This window comes from Muntiacus reevesi, chromosome 4 (assembly GCF_963930625.1).
Source record: "Muntiacus reevesi chromosome 4, mMunRee1.1, whole genome shotgun sequence".
In the NCBI taxonomy this organism is placed as follows: Eukaryota; Metazoa; Chordata; class Mammalia; order Artiodactyla; family Cervidae; genus Muntiacus; species Muntiacus reevesi.
Genome location: NC_089252.1, coordinates 20,251,384 through 20,263,912, shown reverse-complemented (window position 1 = coordinate 20,263,912; position 12,529 = coordinate 20,251,384). Strand labels below are relative to the sequence as shown.

Sequence of the window (12,529 nt, the reverse complement as noted above, 5' to 3'; positions counted from 1 at the left end):
AGTTTCTCAGAAAAATGGAAAACAGATTTACCACATGACTTGGCAATCCCACTCCTGGGTATATACCCATAAGATGTGAAAGCAGGGACTCAAAAAGATATTTGCTATGAACCCATGTTCACAGCAGCATTATTCACAATAGCCAAATGGTGGAAGCTGCTCCAGTGTTCACTGATGGATAATTGGGGGAAAAAAGAAAAGTTTATACATATTATAAAGTATTATTCAGCCCTAAAAAAGAAAATTCTTGGACTTCCCTGGTGGTCCAGTGGTTAAGAGACCACCTGCCAATGCAGGGGACAAAGGTTCAACCCCTGGTCTGGGAAGATCCCACATGCTGTGAGACAACTAATTCTGTGCACCGCAGCTACTGAAGTCCATGTGCCCTAGAGCCTGTGCTCTGCAACAAGAGAAGCCACTGCAATGACAAGCCCCACTCACTGCAATGACAAGCCCCACTCACTGCAACTAGAGAAAGCCCTCAAGCAGCAACGCACACCCAGCGCAGCCAAAAATAAACTCTCTAAAAAAGAAAATTCTGGCATATGTTATAACATGGATGAACCTAGAGAATATAATCCTAAGTGAAATGAAAGTGGTAGTTATTCAGTCGTTTCCAACTCTGTGCGACCCCATGAACGGGAGCCTGGCAGCCTCTGTCCACGGGATCCTCCAGGCAAGAATACTGGAGTGGGCTGCTATGCCCTTCTCCAGGGGATCTTCCCACCCTAGGGATTAAACCTGGGTCTCTTGCACTGCAGGTGAATTCTTTTATCATCTGAGCCACCTGGGAAGCCCCTGCCGTCAAAAAGACAAATATTGCGATTACACTTATATTATATATCCAGTATAGACTTATTCACAGAGGCAGTTTGTCAGGGGTGGTAGGGAATGGGGAGTTGATTAATGGGTATAGTTTCAGTTCTGCTACATGAAAACAGTTCTGCAGACTGGCTACAAAAGAACATGAATATACCTAATAGTATTGAACTGCACTTTTAAAAATGGTTAAGATGGTCAACTGTATATTTATCTTACAATTTTTTTAAGTGTAAAAGAAAAAAAACTATACCATTACTTTAACTGCTCCCAGAATTTATCCCACTAAAGATTTTTCTGGGTATTATGCAATTTAAGGGATTTGGTAATAGGGCAAAAGCAAAAACCATTATGTAAAATAATGGCTTTTGGTATTTATTGCTAACTGTCTTTCACAAAGAATGGGTGATACATGAATTTACATCAACAGTGTAAGAGACCCACTCCCATCTCCCCTTGCCATTGCACAGGATGCCATTTCATTTTGTTAAACTTGAGCATGAAAATCATATCATTTATTACTTTTTCATTTTTCCCCTACTAAGAATTTATGAAACCATGATCACAGATAAGCATATTCTTAAACTGGAAAAAAATAAATGCTAAACAGAAGGCAGGTGGCTAAAGAAATACTTCTTTACAACAGAGTATGATCTAGATATTTAACGAGAATCTCTGGAATCATAGGAAAATATTTACAGTACACATGTAAAAAGGACAATGTATAAAAATGTCATTCAAGCTAATGCAATGACTGACCCCATCTTCCAAATCTTGTCAAGGGTTATTTCAAGAGGAATGAGACTTTAGGTGATATCTGAGCTTACCAATAGCTTCTAAACTATGAGCAGCATGCACTACTCATACAATATTTTTTAAAAGAACTAATATTTATTGGCCCCCTCAAGCGAGCTCTCAGAGAAGGCAATGGCACCCCACTCCAGTACTCTTGCCTGGAAAATCCCATGGATGGAGGAGCCTGCTAGGCTGCAGTCCGTGGGATCGCCAAGAGTCGGACATGACTGAGCAACTTCACTTTCACTTCACTTTCATGCATTGGAGAAGGAAATGGCAACCCACTCCAGTGTTCTTGCCTGGAGAATCCCAGGGATGGGGGAGCCTGGTGGGTTGCCGTTTATGGGGTTGCACAGAGTTGGACACGACTGAAGCGACTTAGCAGCAGCAGCAAGCTAGCTCTCTAGTTTAATAGCCTTTTAGTCAATGCCAGAATCATTTGAACCATGGTTTTCAATCTAATTTATCACTGATTCCTCTTACTCTTCTGACCCAATTAACAAATTATGGTGATTCAATTGTTCCCCATACCTGCCCATTCCTTTATTTTCTCATTTACTACCATCAACTATAGTTTAGGCCTTCATTACCCACAATATAAAATTTCCAATTAAGTCCCATCTGGTCTCCCTATCGCAAATCTCTTGCCATTCTAATCCACTTGGCAACTACAACCAGGTTTCCAAACACTGCTAATGCTACAAGTCCTCTCTGGTCTCTGGGCTGTTATAACCATCTGCTCATCCAGCCATCCAGAGTCCATCACAATTTGATCCCAACCTACTTTTCAATCTCATCTCACTCCTAATAATTCTCAGCTGCTACAGTAACAACAAACAATTGTAGCAGCTGTCAGTTATTGAGCACTTTACTATACACAGGGTGCTAATTGCTTTATATGCATAAATTCCATAATCACAATGCTTCTCTTGAAGGGTATTACTGGTATGAGTTCTCTTCCATTAAAGGAGTTAACAAGCAGAGAGCAATTAGAGTTGAGTTCCTCTTTTTATGTAAACGAAGAAACATAGACAAGGACTGATTTCATTTGTAGCTAGTTTTTCCACCAGGTAGCACTGTGATGCTTATAAATTCAGCACTTATGGACTGCTGAGTATTACTGTTTGTTATTCATGTTTTCTAATATATCATTAAAGTGCACAAAACCTCTTTTTAAAAAAGTACTGGGCTTATACTAATATGACTTAAAAATTAACTTATTTTCTGCTGAATATAATTTTCTTCAAAAACCTCAAGTATCTTTAATCTTTTTGTCAAAGCGTCATTCTAATTACAAAAGAAATCACAAATTTAAAATACAAAGATTACATACTGCTTGCAAACTATATTTGTATTAGCATTCATTCATTCATTCATCATTTGATGGCCAACTATCATTTTACTGACTCAACAAAAACACCTGCCTATTAGGAAAAAAACTACTGCTCCAAAGCCTTAAGGTATAGCAATAAACATGAAAAACAAAGTTCTTCCTCTCGTTGTACTCACATTCCAGCCAGATACAGATATAACTAAGTATATAATAAAGTTTTAAATTTCAAACAGTGGTTTAAGTTCCATGAAGAAAACTTAAAAAAAAAAGATAATGTAATACAGTGGGAGGAGGCAATGTATCAGCAATGTAATCAGGAGAAGGGTAGGTGGAACTGAATGAGACGAGGGTTCTAAGGAGGTGATACAGGAATGAAAAAAAAGGAACCAAGCTCCCAGCTGGCACTCACCTGCCAATGCAGGTTAGACATGAGATTCGGGTTTGATCCCTGGGCTGGGAAGATCCCCTGGAGGAGGGCATGGCAAGCCGCTCCAGTATTCTCGCTGGAGAATCCCATGGACGGAGGAGCCTAGCAGGCTGCAGTCCACAGTGTCGCACAGAGTCTGACACAGCTGAAGCGACTTAGCGCGGAAGTAAAGACCAGGAGACGGCACTGCAGCCACTTTGTTAGCAACTGGCAAAGCAAAAGCCCTGGTGTGAAAACTGGCTTCATCTGCTTCAACTGATGCCTCTGAGACGTTACAAGATAAGGTTAACAGAGACGTGAGACTAGTCATCTCACTGGCCATGTATGGGGTCTAAAGAAGATCCAAAAGTGTAATAGGAAGCATTAGAGTTTTACACGGGGGTCTGATGAGACCTGTTTTCTTCTCAAAACACCAATCTAGCTCCTGTGATGCAGAGAGTTAAGAGAAGGCACAGGAACCTCAGCTGTTAAAACAACAGAGGCAACAGACAACAGTGTGGTCTAGCAGGAGTTATGAAACATACATTATTACTTCTATTTAATTAGACACGAAAGGTCTTCCATTTACATAACAAACTGAACTCCACTCCCTCCCCAAAAGTCACTAAAATAATAAAACAAGCTATCAAGGCAGAAACCCACAAGGAAAAAGGAGGAACCGCAGTATACAGATGTCCTGGAAGTTTTAGAAAACAGAAAAAAAATGAAACAAGGGATAATGACCAAGGGTAATATAATTCATCCTGAGGAAGTTTGGACGTTCTGAGGACTCTGAGGCACCAAGCTCCTTGAAATGTAATGGTGAGCCTTGTTTTGACAAGGAAGACCAAATAGATACATCTTTCCATCAGTCTGTTAAAACTCATCCCATGGAGCCAAAAGATGAGGGATAAGAAACTAAGCCAAACACCTGCTCCTGAAGATCCGAATCACACAGATAAGAGGTGAGGCACTGCTCTGAACACAGATGTCCTATGTTAGCTACTGAGCAAATGTGAACCATTTTCTCTAGAGAAAAGCCATGGCCCAGAAGAGAAGACCTATACAGATTAATGATTATCTGAGAATCATCAAAGACACTGACCTAATATAATCTTACTGAAAGTCTTTAACATGAATCAGCAATTTCATCTTTAGGGATTTATCACAAGAGCTAAGTGAGTAGGGAGTTAATAAAAGAGATGTTCACTGGGAATTCCCTGGAAGTCCAGTGGCTAGGACTCAGTGCTTTCATTGCTGAGGGGTCAGGGAACTAAGATCACACAAGCCTTGCAGTACGGCCAGAAAAAAAAAAAAATAAATGTTCACTGCAATATTGTTTACAGTATCAAACCAATGGAAACAATCAGTCATAAAGAACAGATAGTTATGATATATCCATACACTAAAAAAGAAAAGTCACATGATAAGATGCATATATCACCTGAAAAGGACAACAGGCAAAATACATGGACCCAATACATAAGGCTAATAAGCCTTTTGCTTATATAGCTTTTCTCCCATGATGAAAACAACTTACCAGAATAGTTATTAAAAATAATTAAAAGATTACATAATCCTTGAAAAATGGATATATTAACCATAGTAGTTTTAAACTTAATGATATTTCAGCCTCAAAAAGTAATCTAATTAGGATACTAGTAACATTTGCTTCTTTAAAAAAAATTCATATAGCTCCATCTTATTAAGTTAATTTTAAATTTTAATGAAGTCAGTATGATTTCAATGGAAAGACAAAGTATAAATAAATAACTAAAGATTCCATAAGCAGTTCTCTATATTCTTACTACTATGCCCTTGAATGATTCTTATAATTTGATAAATCAATAAATAACAATCGAAAAGCTACATGCAAACACCTTTAGCATTTTAAAATCTTTAATTCTGCATCTTCAGTGCTATTTATTTAAAATATTCTTACTTCTTATATTGAGAGATAAAGCGTTTCTAATCACTAAATGTTTCAAGCAAAACAAAACTTACCTTTATACATTTTTAAAAAATGGAAATTAAACTTTTTGGAAAGCAAAAAATTTTATAAAAGCAAGCACTCTTGAAAACGCCAAGTAAATTAAGAAATGTCTACTTAGGAAGATGTCATTTAAAATATTGATTATAAATAAAGGCAAATACAAATAAGACAGTAAGAGGGAAGAATTCATAAGCACAATAATCATTAGAAAAAATTAGACAAGAAAAATAACAAAAAGTAATAAAAACAAAAATCTACCAAGTAATTAAATGCATGTAAAACAAATAGGCCAGTAGAACAGAAAAATGACTACATTCACAAATATACATGTATATACAGAAATATGATCAAAATTATATTTTACAATATAGCAAAATAGACTATCATTAAATGCCTAGTCATTAATCAATGACAAGGGGACATTTACTATCACTTTCAGTTAGTTATATCCCTATATCATATATATCATGAACAAAAAGTCCTCATGTATAAAATTATTAGGGAAAAAAACTACAGAAACCTTGTATAGTATTTTTGTAATTATGAATTGAGAAGGCAATCCTAACTACATTCAAAAAACCTAGAATTTATAAAGGCAAAGACAAATATTAGTTTGTCACGGAACCATAAACCTAGAACCAAAGTTAAAGAGATACAGGGAAATTTGCAGCAGAAATGAAGTGGCTAACAAATATTTTTAAATGACCAACCTAAGCAAACAAAAAAAAAATATTTTTAACCTATCAGATATGCAAAAAAATTGTAATATTTTTATATGATTCATTTTTAAAGTTTTTATTGAATTTGTTACAATATTGCTTCTGTTTTCTGTTTTGGTTTTTTGGCCAGGAGGCATGTGAGATCTTAAGTTTCCCTGACTGGGGAGTAAACACACACCCCCTGCATTGAAGGCTAAGTCTTAACCACTGGACCATCTGATTTTGCACCAGATAGGCAAAAATTTTAAAGATCACTGACTTCAGTATTGGGTGAGGTTGTGCAGGAAAAGATGCACTCCCACTTCAAGGAGTTGAAAAAAGCAAAATCAACATTTAAGCAGTCATTCTTCTTGACCCAGCTTTCTATTCTACTTCTGAGACTCAATCCTACAGATATATACTAGCACAACTAAACAAACCTGCATCAACAGGATGTCCTCTGTAATACTAGCTGTAAGGCACAAAACTAATAAAAACACCTCAGTGCTACAATCTGACACCATGAGGGACAGACTTAAACAAACAATATTCATACCATGAATATTATGTCCTCATTTTTTAAAATCAGGTAAATCTGAATATACTGATAAAAGACTGCAAAGGATAAACACTATCCTCTCTGACAGCTTTCCCACCCTGACTTCTAAAACTTGGAATTATGATTTGATTTCTCCTTTTAAGAGCCATCAAACCATGATTTCCAATTTTCTATGGAAGTCTACCAATTTAAAATTGATCAAAGTATCATGAGATAAATAGAAATTTTTAAAAAGCCTGTTTTATATACCAACTGTACCATCAAAAGAAAAGTTACCTGCTTTAATAACCAGCTTTAGTTACAAGTCTAAAAAATGACTCATAATTTTCAAAAATTTTTTAAAACACTTCATGTTTTCATTCATTACAAATGTTTTAATACTGGCTTCCTTAAGAAATATGAAATAGCCAATTCCTGAACCGATACTTTATTTATATCCCTCCTTCTTTTTAAGAGCAATTAAGGACATGTCAATACCTGGTCAATCACACGTAATGTTCAAGGATGCCTGACAAGTGAAAACTATGTGATGCTCTCACAGCTGATATGAGCTGACCTCTCAGTCTCAACTTCAAAGGGCTGCCACCTATTTGGCACAAAACATGCCTAAAAAACTCATTATTTTCACATCTTCTGACAGAAGAATCACCTAGTTATAAATGATAATTTACAAAGAGTGCTACGGAACAACTCCCTAGTTTATTAGAAATCTAAGTATTTTTTACCTGTAAGAAACATCTGACACAATTTAGGTGTTTTATGGTAACAAAAATCTAGTCATTCTAAAACACAACAAAAAAGTTCTTAGAACAGCTTATTTTGAGAAAAGTGACTATCTCTGAGGAGGGAGGAAACAGAGATATGGCTTTAGCTGCTGCTATAATCTTACATTGAAGCAAAAACTGGAAGCAAAATTTTCATTCTGGAGGCAGATTGCTTGGGTTCTAAACAATTCACTACCTCTTTATGACCTTGAACAAATTATTTAATCTCCTTCCATTTCCTTAATTTATAAAATTCGTATAATAATGTTTCCTGCTACACAGGATTAAATCAGTTGATATACGTGAAGTACTCAGAATAGTACCTGACATATGGTAAATTTCACTGCCATTATTATCATCAGCCTCACTACCTGTAATTGTCAATCATGAAATCTGGCTTCCTGGAAGGCACTGGGATAAGAGGAGGTTAGGTCGGATGGTATCTGATCATTTTTCTTTACATTTCAAAGATAAATGCTATTTTTGTAACCAGTGATATATAACCAGTTTAAGTGGGAAAGCAGTATGAAGTGGAATAATGAAGTTTCGGTCTTCAATTTTCAAAAACATGAGACAATTCAGGCTTTGGAGTTTGATATTTATTTTTAGCAGGAAGAATATGCTAAGGTTGATGACATCATTAGAAGATACGCCCATGTCCAATACCTGCAACAGAAGCTCAATAGAAGTTAAAGAAACCATACCAAAGACTAAAGACAAAAATTACTCATTACTTACCCTTAATTCTGCTAACAGTAAAACAAGTAACAGTGTGTTTAAGACTGAAGTTTCATCACAAGGTCAAAAACTGGTAAGTTAATTATCAAACTTAAATTTTGGAAAGTCCTATCTGTTCTATGTAAACCTGGGCAGCCTCTCTGAAGGTGAGCGAAACGCCAACACTATGCTCTGAGTGTGTATGTGTGAGCAGAGCAGGGCCAGGCAGAAGAGGGGTAACGCCACACGGTGCCGACAAGACGGGTGGGGGAGCTCTGAGGCTGGAGCTTAGTCAACTGCGATCACAGTAGAAATGGTAATCGTCTTTGGCACAATTAGAGACTGCTAACACAAGAACTAAACTCTAATAAATAAAAGCAACTTAACAGATGCAGCATCGTAACATACTTAGAAATTAAAAGAGAACTGTCTTAAAAGGGATCCAGACATTAGAAATTCTAAGCATTATTAGAAAAAGAAATTACTATAGAAGCAAACAATTTTAACAAGAACTAATCAAATTAAAGATTCTGTTAAATAAAATCAAATCTGGTTCATTCCCTACCCCTGACAATGGTTATTCTGCTCAAAGGAAATTTGAGTTTCTTCTGTTAACCCCTGCAACCTCCAGACTTCTTGCCAACAGTATCAATCATCATTCAATTTAAAGAAGCAATAACCTTCTACTTAAGGGTGTGTCCAACCCGAGAGTGGAGTAGAAATATGTTAAGATTCAAGAATGGAATAATGAAGTAACCTGAAGACTATCTTTCCTAAGCAAAAATTATAAAACTGCCCAGGAATAGGGAAACTGGGGACTGGCATACCGATAACAGAAAGTCTTTATTTCTTAATTGTATACCCAAAAGACTGCATGTACTCAGAACAGGAATTAAGTCCAAACAATACTTACTGTAGCTAAGACCAGACTTTATACTAACTGCTATTTTCCCATTATTTTTGTTATTGAGGATAAAGGTTTAAACGCATAACATGAATTACTATTACTGGAATATCACATGAGTAATTTTAAAACACAACCAATTTTTGCTCATTTCAAATCTCTAAATTTTCTTAGGCAGACTGGCTTGGTTCAAGTAAAAAACCAATTAATGTAGCTTAATTGGAGTAGCTTACCTGTCTAAAGGGGTCTATGTTCAAAAAGTCAAAATGTGCAAGAATATTAAGTTATTTTAAAGCTCCTACCAAAAAGAAATTTAATAAACAAACACTAAATAAGGAAAAGGTTACGCACTTCCAATTTATGTTCTTTCTCTGCAAGGGCTTCCTTTTGACAACGAAGAAAATCTGCTAACATTCGAGTGAGCTGCTTCCTATCATCTATTTCAGCCGCCAACCTGCCGTTGTAGTCTGCCAGCAACATACAAGCATCCTCTACCATTTTAGAAAGTCTTTCTCCAGACTCTTTATCTAAGAAAAGCACAGGATAACGAAAGTATTACACAACAAAAACAATGCCATATGCTGTTTCCTTACCCTATCCCCCTGAAAAGTTCAGATCAGACTTGCTTTTCTTACCTGTTATTTTATCTAGAAGGGATACTTCTTGAACTTCAACAGGCAAAGAAGCTATCCTTTGATGAACTGCTGCATCACCAGAAGCTGCATTTTCTAGATCTTGCAATGCTCTAACGAGATCTAGAGTCTAAAAAGTTAATACAACTTTAGAACCAAAATTAGTGAAGCTTAAACAAATATAAAAGACTTAAATTCATTTCATATTCCTTAATCTGACTATCTGACTATTAAAATGATGTGATTCATCTGTAAACCAAATATATACAGTGGTAAGAGGAAAGGCAGGCTATAACTTCAACCTGGAGAATACAAGTTTTATGAATGACATATTCACTATATTATCATTATACTAATACATAAGAAGAATTTCTAGTATTAAATTAGATATTGGGGGGGTGGAAAATACAAATCATCATCTATCATAACACAGAAGAGCCCCTTAAATTCTATCTCCCAATGAAGTAACTAAAGCATAAGAGAAATGCACTTCTGGAATATGTAAGTTCCCATATGATACCTTCAATTATTCTATAGTTTGTTACTAAGATCATTAAAATATTACAAAGTTCCATATATCTGGTGACTAATATTTATATAATGCTTAATCAACATTTTAACATCAATATTTTAGTTGCACTGTTTTCATACCAGCTATAATTAGGAGGGATGGGCAAATCTTTGCTGACAATTTCATAATTCATAACATCCCTAAAATCATTCCAAAGAAAAATGAGTAAATTTTCTTTTTCCTAGTCTCCATTCCCATCTACATCCTTTTACTTTTTTCTTTTTTTCAATCTCTAAGCCTGGATTCTGGAACACTAAGATATTACACACATACATGAAAAGTGTAGGATATTATTAACTCTGTGCATATTTAGATGACATTGACAGCCAGTTTTGAATTTTTCTTTAAGCTATCCCCTTACAAAAAATGTTATTACTGGGATCTAGCATACAGCAAATAATCAAACATGATTAGAATTAATGGAATCTAGTAAGAAATATACTATTCCCAGTGTGCTTTTAATTCATTACTATGTTTTTAAAATCCAAACATTAAAAAAAAATTATTTTGTTATATTTCCCCACTACAAGGAAAGTGAGCTTAAGAGCAATGACATGACAAGGAAGCTTGTTTCTCATGATGCCCCAAATAACTTACATTATTATTATTTTTTGATCAGATTTAGAAAGTTCTAAAATCTTCTGGATTTCTAAGAAACCTGGCTTTATGGCTTTGACAATGTACGCTTGCTTTAGTTACAAACTACTCGCATTACACCTTCACACATGAAGAAAGCAAACTGAAATGACACTAGCCTAGGACTCCCTGAGAGAGGGGACTGAAATGATTAGATCCTATAAAGAGAAATCTTTGCCATTCTGAACCACTGAGAATTAAGCAATACAACTAACCAGAAAATGGTCATCATAAAATCAAAAGCAATTGCACTGTATACAACAAGAACTAGGAAGAGTCACGTCAGAAACTCCTAGAAGTACAACTTAGGTTACTCTTTCATCAGGGAGAATAGGAAAGGGTCAGACCCTTTAATTAAAACTGGAGTAAAATACTGTTCTTGGAGTGAGTTTCAGTCCAGGTCTCCAAGTCCATGGAGCACTTAAATTCGTATTACTCTAGAGGATACTGATTCCTGCAAACCACGTCTGCTTCCAGACAGAGCTCAGCAGGAACCACATTCTGGCTCCCATACTGAGTTACGTTTCTGTACCGTTTGTAGCCCATGAAGATATTTACCTTGTTTTAAGAGTATGGCTATGTCTTCATTTTCTCCTTTAAAATTCTATCTGTCCCTCCTATATGTTTGAAACATAGAAGGAGGAAGCTTTAAGACTCAATGTCCACATAATTAAGGTAAAAATGTCTTTTTGGAATCATCTGATGGTTAGAAAATGCTATACTGTACCAACCTGGGAGGACATGGAGTATTAAGATAATGATTCTAATTCATCTTATTTTACCATGGAACTACTTGGTTCCATATGGCTACATAGAACTGTATGAATACATACTTGTTAACTCTAACATGCATTTTTAAAAGCACGTTTAAAAAATGTTTAAACATGCACATTTAAAAGCAAAAATACTTAAAAAGATTGTTTATCTCTAGGCATGGAATTTTTAGCATACTTAAATCAAACAATAAAATAGTCATACATTTTATTTAAAAGAAAACTGTTGAAATGGTGGATATCTCACCAGATCTAATCGTACCTGGCAATCAAATACTTTCTATGTGAAATATAATTGCCTAATATATAACACACATTAAATATAAGTGATTAATTGAAAAACAACTTATTCACATAGCTTGTTTCCTGTACCCAGAATTATAATAAGTCAATTTACAGAAATAAAATAGCAAATTAGTAAAGCTTGATGGCTACATGAAATACTAGAAATATAACTCCCTCAACAGAGAAAAACTGCTACCTGTGGTGGTTCACTTGGAGATCCTAGAGAGGAACAGTTTTCATTCTCATCTACCTTTATCTGCTCATACGTTCGCTTCCTAGGCTTCTTGTCGCCATCTGAGTTGAAAGAACATTTAAGTTTTAATGAGAGAATGCATTTCAATGAAGAGATAATGATAAAAGATTATATACTTACAAAGAGCTTGCTTAAGTTGTTCTAACACATCATTTTCATAAACAGACCTTTCTTCCCAAATAGATAGCACTCTTCCAAGGTGCTTCTTACAACTTTCATCAGTTTCACTAAAGAGAAGATAAAAACATTAACAGTAAAATGCACAGTGCCACTGCAAAGATAATGGTGATTTTAAATACAATGGTCACCCATTCCCTGAAAAAAGCTGCCCAGATGTTTACTGAGTTTAAGTAAGTGATCAGCAATTCAAGGGTGAAGTGACCAAACAGAC

General features: G+C 35.5%; 1 protein-coding gene across 5 annotated transcripts in view; it reads right to left on the bottom strand.

The window, feature by feature from the left end:
* Positions 1–12,529, bottom strand: part of RPRD1A (regulation of nuclear pre-mRNA domain containing 1A) — a 64,727-nt gene that overhangs the window by 24,387 nt on the left and 27,811 nt on the right. For 3 of the 5 annotated variants that reach the window (XM_065932356.1, XM_065932355.1, XM_065932353.1), the window contains exons 3-6: positions 12,259–12,365; positions 12,082–12,179; positions 9,624–9,750; positions 9,340–9,515 (exon numbers count right to left, since the gene is read on the bottom strand). In XM_065932356.1, coding sequence (XP_065788428.1) covers positions 9,340–9,515; positions 9,624–9,750; positions 12,082–12,179; positions 12,259–12,365 — 508 coding nt within the window. Of the gene's footprint in view, positions 1–3,318; positions 3,582–7,811; positions 8,034–9,339; positions 9,516–9,623; positions 9,751–12,081; positions 12,180–12,258; positions 12,366–12,529 lie in introns of those variants that run through there. The other 2 variants (XM_065932354.1, XM_065932352.1) reach the window with 2 other exon arrangements.